Source organism: Xiphophorus maculatus, chromosome 13, assembly GCF_002775205.1.
Source record: "Xiphophorus maculatus strain JP 163 A chromosome 13, X_maculatus-5.0-male, whole genome shotgun sequence".
NCBI classification, from domain to species: Eukaryota; Metazoa; Chordata; class Actinopteri; order Cyprinodontiformes; family Poeciliidae; genus Xiphophorus; species Xiphophorus maculatus.
Window position 1 is genome coordinate 19,359,275 of NC_036455.1, and position 13,174 is coordinate 19,372,448.

Genomic DNA, 13,174 nt, shown 5'->3' on the forward strand with positions numbered 1-13,174 from the left:
GTGAGGAAAAGAGTTTTTTTATGCTCCAAAATCAAGAAAAACTCAAATTTGAGAGGTTTGGTTGCCCTGAAGAAAGCTTCAGGATTCCATTACAAACACACATAAATCTTTGTTCATATTCCACCAATGTCAAAAATACACAATTTCGCAATTCTGGTGTTTCTATTAAATGAGAAACGCAATTACAATCAGACGTGAACAACTTTATTCGCGTGATAAGTCATTAAAAAACATTCCGCGCCGTCATCCTCCAACTACTTCCTGTCGTCTTCTTTGTGGTTTGCGCCAGTGGCAACATTTGGTGGTTTGATCATGTAACTCATGCGATGCGAAAACCAATTTCAATACGGCCAAAAGAAAAAAGCCTCATTCTGATGCTAAAACAATAGATTTTTTTTTTTCATAATTGCCATGTTTTCATTAAGCACATTTATTTTTGAAATGTGAAATGGCACAAATATAGCCAAACCACAGCTAAAGAGTGTCCTTCAAGTCCACCAAGACTGGTGTTAAGCAACATGTAAGAATTATTCTACTTTATTTTGTGTTCAGAAAACAGGTTTAGGGGAGAAAAAAAAAATTCAGCTTTCTTTTTCATTTTATAGTGCATCCTTTACCCCCTGGCTCTTGTGCTGTACAGTTTGACAAGTTGACAGCAAAACGTTTACTTGTGTCCCTTTTCTCCCCATCAGGAACAGTTCTGTTATGATATTATTACACTGTTAATGAGAAACAGTTAAAAAAAAAAACCCCAAAATAAAACAAGACTGTCGCATATTTTTGTTTGTACTGCTCTGAAGACTTTTCTCTTTTTTTCTAGCACAGAGAGAACTAATTGAAGTGTGAAAACATAAGTGAGACTTACAGATAAGCCAGATGGGCCCTGAGGACCTGGGAAACCAGGGGTTCCCTGTGGACAGAAAGCAATGAAGACAACACTTTCAAACACCTGAGACAAGCTGAACCAAAGGATAAACACAGACCAAAACAAGCTCACAACTTTAATTAAAGCAGGTATCTATTTATTCTTGGAAGTGAACAACACAACCTAGATTCTGCTGTGGGAATTATGCATTTATAACAATATTAGTTTAGGTAGAAGGATTAGGTTTGTTTTTTTTTTTTTGTTCCCTCAATGTGCCACCAGGGGGCTCTATGACCACACAGGAAGTGGCGTGCACTCACTCCATTTATATCAAGTCACTTCAAATCTGGGCTTTGAGACAAAAACCCAGCGGTGCTGTTCTAAAACGATGATAACAAAGAAATGAATCCCTTTTTTTCCCCCCCGCTCACTAAAGTTCTTCCAAAAATACTACATGACTGCAAAGTGCGCTAAACTTTTCTGTTTTAACTTTTTTTCATAAATTTCACAGAAGGTTAAGTTAGTCAAAATGTGTGAGGATTTTAATAAAAGCGTCATCCAGCAGATGAGATCTCTGAACAGATATTGAGCCAAGGGAGATGTAACTACTACTCCTATTAAAAACCTCACAAGTTGTTCAGGTTTCTCTGCTTTCAAATGAAGATGATCCTTGACTGATCCTTACCATGATTCCTGGCGGTCCTGGTGAGCCCCTCTCTCCCGGAGAACCCTGAAGTGGAAGAGAGGTAAATCTGTTCTTTTCCAAGTTTGTTAGGACACAGAAAAATGGCCGATAGAAGAAATATGTTAGACCCAGCATGCACTCTGGGAAGGACACTCACGGTGTCTCCTTTTATTCCCGTTGCTCCAGGCACTCCTGGAATTCCGGGTGTTCCGGTGCAAGATCGATCACCCTGCAAGGAAATCAAATACCGGTGTATGGATTTCACACGTACTGTATATAAGCAGTGCTTTGCAGAAGTAGTTTTTCCCTCCCTTGAACCTTTTCATATTTTTGCCACATTGCATTCCAAACATCAATGTGTTTGTTTTCCAGAATTCTATATGAGACCAAGTCAAAGTACTGCATCATTGTAAAAAGGGAAAAAAAAAAATCAGAAAAGATACGTGCGCATTTGTATTCATCCCCCTTTACTCCGACATACCCAAAATAAAACAAAGCGCACGTCAACAGTCAACTGCTTCGGTCTCTCATTTAGCATCCAAGCAAATTTCATAGAACGTAATGTGAAAAAATATGAAAATCCTTCAAGGGATAGTCACACTTTTAGCACAGCACTGTATATTTATACATGTTGGGTAATCCTTATTATGGCAGCAGTTTCAAACAAACCGTCGCTTCAGTCGCCTGTGTCCTCTGCAGTCTCTCCAAACACTATAAAGGTAGACGAGAGAAGTTATTAGAGCGCTGGCTCCACAGAGAGCGGATCACAACAGGCCATGAACTCTCGAACACAATGCAAAACGATGGACTGTCATTTCGCATTCATCACGGCGGTGACTGCGGTACTGGAAACGCCGCATATAATTCCAAGTCCAGGGTGGAGGGGGAACTATGCAGAGAGGCTGAAAACATTGCAACAAGAAAACCCGCTCCCACAAAGTCTCACCCTGTCACAGCTGTCCATGACTGTTGCACCAGGCTTGCCCTGGTCTCCTTTTTCACCCTTGGCACCAGCCATGCCCGGGACCCCTGGCAGCCCCTGAGAACAGCCCTCTCCACAATCCTCCTGTGTCGCACACATAGAAATAATAGTTTATTTCTATATACACGAGGATGCTCACTGACACGTCATGCTGCAGAGGCGCGCCTCGATAAGTTAGTTATGCCGTCCTCAGTTCAAAAGCTTAAAACTCATGCGCATTCATGAATTAAATTTATTCCAAATTTAATTTCATGTGTTTCATTTCTGGTCATTTTGATGATTACAGCTTACACGCTTAAAAAAAAGTAATACTAGAATTATGGGAAAATTATGCTCCACATAGTCTTGAAGAAGGTAGCTGGCTTGACAGCTGCCCAGCAGAGAGTCATTGACGAGGAGGGTCACAAAAGGTCATCGTTAAAGGAGCTGCCAGCTGAAACGGACCTGTATGCAAGCAGAGTAATGAAAAATTGAGAGAACGGAGTACATGTTGTGGCACATGGAGCAGGAATACCTGCCATCTTCAGAAGACTGAGAGGCAAAGACAGTTTAGGGTAGATTCACTTGAACCAAAGGCAATATCAGGAGTGCCTGTTTGGGATTGATGCAGGTTTGAATTTCAACCGGGCCAATCGGTGAACAGAAGGAGGAGTCGTGAACAATGATGATGTCTGTTGTAGAATTGTAGCAGTTTTAGCAATGGCAGTGGAGGAAGTTAACAAAGACGTTCAGTCCATGTTGGTCACACCTCGAAATATTGGATTAGCATCAACAAACACCTCTTCAGCTTGGCACTTTACTCTTTGGGATGGCAATTTCCAGTAAGCTTCATGCCGTCAAGCTGGCCCACTACGTAGGTCATGGCCAACTGTTAGGGTTGGGTAAAAATTAAAACATCAGCAGCGTCCATGTTTCTAGCCAACAATTGTTTTTAAACAGCTGAAAGTCCAGACACTATTTTTTTACTGGGCTACCTCAGACCAAACGTTGAGTGTATATACTGTACTGTACAATACAAGAATTTTTTTAGTAGATGAGCATTTCTGTATTTAAAATTATTATTTTTTCTTATTGTTTTTATAGAATATTCTGATCTTCTGAGATACTAAATTTCAAGTTGTTTTTTTAGCTGTAAGCTTTTGATATCAAAATGACCAGAAACAAATGCTTGAACTGTATTCCTCTATGCATAGAGAATCTATAAAACACACAAGTTTCTTTCTTTTACTTGCATTGACTTTTGGATAAAGCATAAACTTACTCATATACACTTCTATGCATCCTAAGACGACAGAATGGCACATTAAAACATGAGTGCATAAATGATTCGTACTTACGTCTCCCACATCTATACTTGTATCTTGAGGCATTTGTGGTCCAGTATAGCTCTACGTGAAGGAACAGAAAGTCAGTTAAACTCATTTCAACATTTGAAAAAAAGGGGAAAAGAAAAACCAAACAGAAATCTAGCCTTCAAGATACTTCTTCACAATCACTCAAATCGCCTCTAAACAGTCCATTTCTCTTTTTTTTGACTTAATTATACTTCAAATATCATTCTAACCAACTAATAAGGAAATTCAGAGCTATACAAGGGACTGAGCATTTTCAATTCTTTCAAGGCTGAAGCATTGCAGCCAAATGAAAAAAAAACCCAAACAATTACATATTCACCGGTAAGACGGTGTTTCCTCCTCATCCTGTACGGGTGTTTTTTGTCAGTTTAAAGGTGAACTGTGTGCACACACACATACACAAACACTTTTTCGTGATTGATGTTTTGCTTTCCAGATTTGAAAATTGACTGCCATTCCACACATTTGTAATCTGATTGACACCCATCTGGTTGAACAAAATTACTCACATTCAACCTGCCAAAGCGGCACGCTGTTAAAATTAGCACACACTGCTCATCAGAGGAAACAGCCTTTTTCAGACAGCAGCCCTCCTGGCCTGAATTAACACACAGACGTGTCTGTTTTTATCCAACACCATCCTTATTCATCCACCTGCTAGCAGACTACCTCGTTTTTATCTGAACTCCGAGCTGTTTTTTTTTTTTTTTTGTCACTTTTGCAACTTGCTGGAGAAATACCATTTCATCCAGCTGCTGAAATCGCAGAATCGATGGGGTAATCTTCACTTCATCGCCACAAATCTTTTCCATCAGAAAACTCGGTGCAAAGTGCCGTTTTCCTAGCAAACCTCCGCATGTCTTACTGTGATGTCAAAGTGAACAGGACTGAAAAAAAAAATGATTACATTTAAACCAAGAGATTTGCCTAGATGAAAAGATGTTTTTTATTATTATTATTATTATTTTTTTATTCCACAGTTTATTCTTTCAGCATTCAAATAACTTGATGTCATGAACAACTGAAGAAAAGTTGAAATATTTTTCCTCATTAGTGTCACAGGATTGAAAGTCTGTCCTTAAGGGCTAATATCTTGCATATTTTAGGCATCTCCCTGGTTCAGCACATCTGAATCAAACGCATACATCTTCATGAGGCTCCTGTAGAACTTGGTGACATGTTAAACAGCTGATTCAAACATTAAAATCAACTATTTTGGAGCTGGGGCACGTTTAAAACAAGCAGGACTGGAGTTTGACATCCCGGCTATAACAGAAAAACCAACCATTTTACTCAGATGTTAAGAAAATATTTCAGTTTTTCATTAAATAAAGTTGTGGAAACTACATATGAGTAAAAGGTATGTTAGCAGAAATAGACAAAAAAAAACAACAGTCAGATTGGAGAATGAGTGAATTAAACTACTGGCATCACTGTGGGTCCTATTTAGGGGCAAATTTTATGTAAAAAAAAAAAAAAGAAACGAAAAGAAAAACATAAGACGTTTATGGCTTAAGTCAGTGCTTTAAAGCAAATGTTTATGCAGGATAAAATTTGCACAGCAAAGCGTTTGAAGAACTTTTGTGTTACAGCAAAGTTTCAAAATTGACACTGTAAAGTAGTTGGTTAGTGTTTGTCGATTTATTGCAACGCAGTGTTGGTGTCACTGGTCACAAAGCCACACAGAGGCACACAAAACAAACTGATATACATGCACACTTTCTCACTTAACGGCAGAGAAGCTAATCAACATAATATGCTTTTTTATTTATTTTTTTTAATAAAGGAGGGATTCAGAGTTCTTGTGAAGAACCCACGAATGCACCATGCAGACTACATGCAGAAAGGTCCTGGTCAGGATTCGAACTCAGGACTTTTTTTTGCTGCAAGGCAACAATGCACTACTGTGCAGCCTTATATTGAGAAATACACCTCACAACCTCTGAGAAAAAAAAAAAAAAGTCTGAGTAAAATGTCGGCAGGTGCTCATGTTGCCAACTCAGATTTATAAAGAGCATTGCCGTAGGAAGTGTTTCTGACTACCCTAAAAAAAGATGCAACAGTGTCAGAGTTTTGCAATCGAGGGGACATATGCAGCCAGAAGAATATATTCACTATCTCCACTAAACAAAAGCTGTTCATTCGCACACCGAGTACATTTACTGTGACAGTCAGCTCTATAAAAGATACAGAAAAAAAGAGGAGCCTTTCCCCTGAGAGTGTCTGTCAATAGCACCTGGGCTGTTATCAAAGTCATTACAGCTTCATTTGACTCTGCTCAAACTGAACCCATTAGCCAGGACAACTGTTTTATGCAACACACTGTTGACCATTACTCTGGTTAGAACAAGGCCTTGTGCATTAGTAGACTTGCCCAGAGGAAGGTTTCCTGTAATTATATGCCACTGTGGAGAGTTCTTTTCTTCATTACAGTCTGCAAATGGCTAACTTTTGAACATCTCAAAGCTGCTTGCGCTAATGTTTTAAAAATCTGTTTGTGAGCGTTCTGAGAGAAAAAGAAAAAAAGCAGCTCCCCTTCAGAAAAATAAAACCTGCTGAAGGCTAGAAAGAAAGTAATGGGATTATTTTGAAGAAGAAAAAACAGGAAAAAGAAAACATTAAACAAGAACATGAGTGTGTCCAAAGCATTCCACTGTTGGTTCTTCTCTCATCAATCTATAGGAATTAGCGCTCTCAAAAAATCTTCACTCTCTCAAATTATGCAGTTACACATCACAGTTTTTTTATACATAAGCACAGTTCTGTGTTCATTTAATGGTGAAAGTGACAAAATTCCCCTTTTCTTTATAGATTTATTACTCCCTGCACCCCAGAAGACAATCCACCCACCACCAAATGATGGTGTTTGCAGATGTTCCCCATAGACATTAAGCCATAACACATAATACAACATAGACCACAAAGGCAATCACAAACTACAGATAAATTCTATTCACCTAGATATTTTTTCCCTCTTCAATATTACCAATTGATTTTCTGCTAGATAATTAGGTTCTCAGACCTCCTGAAAATAATCAGCATATTTTTTTTATGTAAAGTTTCAAGGAGACAGTATAAATAAATTCATTCAGACTTTTCTTTTTAACACCAAGTGCAAGTCATGCCCGCATGCCAAAACAGTAATGTAGTTAAGTGCACCAGCAATCCAAAAATTATGAAGATGGTTAAGAATTCTGGGGAATCCATCACTAATATTCTGCCTTTTGCTGGGGGCAAAAAAAAAGACAGGACCAATATCCACAACTTTAATTCAAGGTAAATTTACCTTTTTTCCCCTCTTAGATAGGAGAACCTAACCTCATTAAATTTTCATAACTTCATGAATTTAAGGATTTGCTTCCATACGGATTTACTCTCTTTTATAAATCACTATGCTTCATAGCAGCATGAAATAGATATGAACATGTTAATACATAAATAAGATCTCTTCATACATTTGGTAATTAGTATCATGCACTACTTTAGTGCCTGGCGGCTATGATTTTTTGGGGGTTTCAGTCCTTGTCCACAAAGTCTTTTGTGGACAAGACAGAATCAGAAAACCTGGCAAAAGTGAGTCCATAGCTACGGAGACAGTTTAAAAACTCTATTGTCACAGGTTGCAAGGAGTAGGTAAGAATTATACTATGATGCTGAGGGTTTTGGATATTGTGGGGCTATCAAATGTTGTCACTTTTCTTCTGTGTGTCATGGAGAGTTGAAACAACAGTGTGGCAGACCAGACTGATGATCCTAATTAATAAGAAATGGGACAAAAAGTGTCCTCCAGCTGTTGAAGTACCCTCAGGCTCCTACTAATTGTTGAATCTCATATTCAGGAGAAAAGTGTTTTTTTTTGTTTGTTTTTTTTTATCCTGACCATAGAGAAGTCGGTCTGGTGGAAGTTTATGATTATGTGGCCTTTGAGGCATTTTGTCTCTGGTGATGTGGTGGTAGGGGTGGATGGGGATGTTGTGGTAGGGCTATCTGGACAGGCTGGACTCTGTGACAGCTGCCTCTTATCACAAGTCCAAAATGTGGTGGTGTTCATGGGAGAGAGGCACCAGTATTATACATTTAAAAAGTGAAAAATATATTTTTCTCAAATATTTTAGAGAAAAACCTTCTTACATCTTCCATAACTCGCAAAGGCCATCATGGGAGTGTGGGCTACTGTTTCAATTTCCCCAAAAAGATATATACATATATTATCTATTTTCATAAAATCAAACATAGGCCCCAACACATCAAATCTCAAGAAGCACCTCTCATCCGTTTTTCACTAATTTTACTTACGCTCTTTCCAGGCAAACCCGGTATGCCGTCGTTTCCAGGGATACCCTGAAAGAAGGAACTGAGGTTGAACTAGTTTGTTTCCAATCAAGGGCTGGCCACTCCCATCTCCACCAGTGGTTAAAGGCAGAGTCAAAGGGGCAGGGTCAAACAATGAAACCAGTTCCTTGTCCTGCCATATCTTGTGAAAATGACCAAAAAAGAAGTCTTATGCCCAAATATGTTTGAATAGACATGGCTTTATCAATTCATTCCCCACTTCTGATACCTCTACTTACACCTTTGACTCTTGCAGCGTTTTCACTTTATTTGAAGGTCTGTTTCTTTGAAAAAATTCTTTAGACATTAGTTAAATTCGTGGTTAAGCATTGAATAACTTTACAAACTTTTTGAACTTTAAGCCAGACCTTCAAATAACTGTTCATGTCTCGGCAGACATTACGAAAGCTTGCTCAGTTGCTTCCCATTTGGGTTAAAGGCTTGAAGCACCAGATGTGGTTAGTGTGTTTTATCAAGTTTGTTTGCTCCTTTTAACCTGGTTATGTTCAAGCTTTTGCAGACATACTTTTGGTTTATCGTCATTCCATATCCTACATGCACTTCATGGACCGCCTAAAGAAGCAAAGCATGTAAAAGCCTTATTTTCAGTATGTACCCAAAGGCCCAAGCTGAAAGCCTATGTCATTCAGAGATGCTGGAAAGTTCTCAGAGCCTTATACGTTCTCTACATGTCTTCTTTTTTTCATTTCAGACTCAATATGGTATTTATGATATTATATATTTTCACACACTGTATTCCACAATTACAAAGCCTAGGGTATAAATTTTATAGTGATGCTTCCAACTTAAAATAGGTTTTCTTGTGATGTTTTTTCTGTCTGTTTGGAGTTCGTTTTGCCTCAATTCATGACTTTTACGCAATAGAGATGACAAACATTTGTCTCCTTATGGGGTCATGTTGGTGTACAGTGAAAGTGTTTTTCTCCTCCACAGATTTCTTTTGCTTTTTTTTTGTCACTTTAACTTAAATACAAAAGCCTAAATGACACTTTCAATGCGGAACAAATAAGCAAAAATATACAGACTTGAAAGTACTTTTGTGGATGCAATTGTGGAAAATTGTGTGAATATTGTTCAAAAAATACCTAATCCGTTGAGTCTAAAACAACACAGAAATGTAGAAAACGTAAAAAGGGTTTGACAAGTTTCCATCAGTATCATACTCGCAGTTCAATTCAGACAAATAGAGCAACTCCTGAATTGAACTAAAAAAAAAACAAAAAAACATCCTTATCACCATCCAACAAGCCCTGCATTTTACCTGAGGACCTTGGATTCCAATGACTCCCTGAGGTCCAGGGGGGCCAGGAGGGCCAGGAGGTCCAGGAGGGCCCTGTAACACACAAACAGAGACCACAAATAGCACTACAGTAAGAAAACAAAATCCTAGTCAAACAAAAACTGAAGACTTCTGTTGTCTTCTGGAGAAAAAAAAGGAGAAAACGGTTTCAAACAAAACATAAGGATTTTTCAGACAATTTGGCTGGTTAACGGATCCGACCTGAGGCCCGGGCTGCCACGTGTTTGTTGGGGTTCCTGGGGCTCCCTGCAAGGCACAGACAGGCAAAATCAGAGCAGCAGGAATAGTGTGATGTTAAAAATAAATGTCAACAAATGTCAAGCCGCAGTAAGGCTCGTAGAAGAAATAACAGCTTTTTTTTCTTCTTCTTCCCTTATAGATCTCCTGTTAAGTTACAATTAACTCTTTGAAAGTAGTGTTGCTATACTTGGTCTTCTACAGCACGATGCAGAAGTTTCTTAGAATTTTCAGCATATTGTCATGCGTTTCTTGGAATTTGTATGTGTGTGTTTTTGCAAGTGTGTACTCACAGGTCCACCTACAATTGTAGGCCCAGGCGGGTTGCAGTTACACTCTCCTCGTTCCCCCTACAACATTGGTGTATAAATAGAGCAATTAAAGAAAGTTCAAGTAAAGCTGTTTTCTCTTCGCTAAGCTTGCACAACAGAATCATCATTTTGTCTGCAAATTAGTCCAAGAACACCACTAATTTTTGTGTGATTTGTAGCCAATTGTCTTACTATCTTTTAATATGGTTGTGATGAGCAGTTCTTCAAGATTTCCAGGGTTTACTACAGCACCAGACACAGAAAATATCAAATATATGTGGCTTGTCATGTACTGTAATTTACTCACCCCTATCATTGTCATATTGTTTATCTTGCTGGACATACATTCCGATTGGTCTAATTTTTTAGATTCAAAGTACCTTTTTCGAAACAACATTTAAACAGGTATTAAACATACTTTTCATTTATTTGAAATGTCAATTTTCATTAGCTGTTAGCAGAACCTCATCATAATTAACAGGAAAAAAAAGGTGTTAAAACATCCTCCTTTGTCTAAACAATTAATGTAATGTGTTTCACTTGTTGATGGAGTTCCTGAAATGAATGGACTTTTCAATAATATTCTAACTTATTGAATGGATCTGCACGTAAATGTTTTCTCACTTGCGTAAAAATATAATGAAATGAATCAAATTCGACAACGAATGAACTCCTGACATATCTGATCCCTTTGGGTTTTGGTTGTGTTGTGACCCATTTTGCATAGTATGCGAGTATTGGGATAAAGGGTGTCAAATGTACAGGGGGCTACAGTGTAGGTCAGTTAATTTTGAAATGTCACCTTTTCTTTTATCGAATACTAATGACCACCCGATCCTGTTGGACTGAACGCTCAAAGCTCTAAGCAGCCTATGAGTTCCTCCAAGAGGTCTGATATTTACTGGCTGAAATCGTTAGAAAATAGGTCAAGCTGCTTTCTGTTGGAGCCACTTCCAACTTTCAATAATGCAGGCAGAGTGTGTGCATAATTCTGGATGAGATCAAGTGATTTTAACGTACGGAGAGTTAATGAGCACAAGTATCTTGCAGACTGACGTGAGATAAATACATAAAAGTGATTCAGAGAAAAGGTATTTCTTTCTTGAAAGCTGCATTTAATTCATGCTAATGGTAAAATATTGAAGTTTTTCAGTGGTTTTGTAGAGAGTGTTTTAACTAGTTGCATTGAATGCAGGTTTTGTGGTATAACGCAAATACAGAAGTGCACTGAGGACAATAGTGCCCACCGCAAATATACTGCTGGTTGTTAGTTTGGAAAATTTTGAATACATAGATATCTCTTATCAAGGTAAAAAGCACTCTTGTGGATCAGAAGCAATTTCTTAAATGCATGCTGAGGCATTACATTTTCAAAATAACTGTTGTTCATGGTCAGCAGGTCTCAACTGGTAAATCCTTTATGTTTCGTTCATGAGGACATGTTTGAACAATTACAAGTTGCATTTTCAGAAATTTAATCAGATAACCCTGGTGAATAATTAAGTTAAAAGCACAAAAGCCAGAAACTTTAGAGGATGTTATTGTTGATTCTGTGTTTATCTAGCCAGTGTTTAAGTGTGTTTTTGTTGAAATTGTGTTGTACTTGCTATGTTTTTGTTGTTGTTTTTGCTTGCTTAATAGTTGATGTAAATGGCTAGAGTCATGCATTCACTCACTGAGCAAAATTTCCCTTTTGGGGGGGCAATAAAGTATCTATTCTCACATTTAAATTATCCGTCATTAACATTTGAGTCCCACGTCCCACGCCCCGAAAGCTCCGCCTTCGTTAATTCTTCATCTCTCCCTTCCTCAGTGACAGTCTGGACCTGCAGCTCTGACTCAAACGGTAATTATTACTCATACACAGCGTCTCTCTTCAGGCCCGCAAAACGCCTCCTCTGCCAAGAATGGCACGCATGTCACCTCCACTGATGCTTTATCTGTAGCCGCGGGACTGCATGTGCACGGGTACGTGAGAGTGAGTGTGTCTGTGACGCCGGGCACGGTCAGTGGAGGGTGTTAAGCCTTCTCTCGTGGTTACCATCTGTTCCGCCCCCTGATCTTCAAACCCCTTCCAGTTCCTGTCATCCAAACAAAATGGTAGACTTACCTTGTCCCCCTTAGCTCCATGAAATCCCTGCAAGAAAAGGACACACACAAGCAGACACACACAAGGAGAAACACATAAAGTTACTCTTTGTTGTTTCACATGGAGTGCAGCTGAGGGGGGTAAGAATGAAATGGGAGCAGACATCGCCTCTCCTACGGATCGAGGCAGAAATCCTGGGTAATACCTAAATCAAGAACAATTCCCGAAAAAAAAAAAGCTCAAGGGAAACTAAAACTTCTAACCGAACCCAAACATTAAGTGTAGTTTCAAACTTCAGCTTTTTCCCTAAACTGCAAATATGCACACAGATAAACATGCAAATGGAACGAAGACGTAAAAATAGACGGAAACTTACGGGTGCGCCGTCAGCTCCTGGAAGCCCTCTGGGCCCAGAGGCTCCGTCTTTACCCTGCGAGTCGAAAGTCAGCCACGTTGTGTGAGAGTCAAAATAAAAGGATTATAATAAGACTTGTTACACCAATACGACATATTGAAATCTACCGGCGGTCCCGCTACTCCAAATCCTGGTGGTCCCTGTGGCCCTGGGAGTCCCGCATCACCCCTTGATCCCTGTGAACAAAAAAAGACGCAAAGCAAAGTTTGAAAAAAAAAAAATTTGCATTTTTTTTCCAGATTAAAATGCCATAGTTTTAATACAAAAATCTACCTTTTCCCCTGCAGGGCCAACAGAACCTGGCAGTCCTGTAACACCAGGGGGTCCCTCAAGAAATGAACAGGTTAGACCAGGTTATAAATGTGCAGCATGGTAAATACAGAATGTGAAGGTGGAAGAGAAACTCACTACTAGTCCTGGGAGACCTCTTGGTCCCTCAATGCCCTGGGAAAAATATTTAAAAAATGAAGCAACAAGAAAAGAAGCGGGGGGGGGGGTTTAATGTAAATAACACTGAGTTTTCTTTTCTCTACAATTAATCAAGTGATTAATTGTTGAAGAGTTTATTCAACTTCTTAGAAG

At 38.9% G+C, this 13,174-nt stretch overlaps 1 protein-coding gene across 4 annotated transcripts in view; it reads right to left on the reverse strand.

Annotated features, from left to right (window-relative positions):
• col16a1 (collagen type XVI alpha 1 chain) overlaps positions 1-13,174 on the reverse strand; it is an 84,212-nt gene that overhangs the window by 14,054 nt on the left and 56,984 nt on the right. For 3 of the 4 annotated variants that reach the window (XM_023345466.1, XM_014470886.2, XM_023345468.1), the window contains 15 exons: positions 13,001-13,036; positions 12,866-12,919; positions 12,700-12,768; positions 12,554-12,607; positions 12,199-12,225; positions 10,071-10,127; positions 9,742-9,786; positions 9,502-9,573; positions 8,184-8,228; positions 3,870-3,920; positions 2,497-2,616; positions 2,220-2,261; positions 1,708-1,779; positions 1,551-1,595; positions 866-910 (listed from right to left, as the gene is read on the reverse strand). In XM_023345466.1, the coding sequence (XP_023201234.1) occupies positions 866-910; positions 1,551-1,595; positions 1,708-1,779; positions 2,220-2,261; positions 2,497-2,616; positions 3,870-3,920; positions 8,184-8,228; positions 9,502-9,573; positions 9,742-9,786; positions 10,071-10,127; positions 12,199-12,225; positions 12,554-12,607; positions 12,700-12,768; positions 12,866-12,919; positions 13,001-13,036 (834 nt within the window). The remainder of the gene's footprint in view (positions 1-865; positions 911-1,550; positions 1,596-1,707; positions 1,780-2,219; positions 2,262-2,496; positions 2,617-3,869; positions 3,921-8,183; positions 8,229-9,501; positions 9,574-9,741; positions 9,787-10,070; positions 10,128-12,198; positions 12,226-12,553; positions 12,608-12,699; positions 12,769-12,865; positions 12,920-13,000; positions 13,037-13,174) is intronic. The other variant, XM_023345467.1, reaches the window with a different exon arrangement.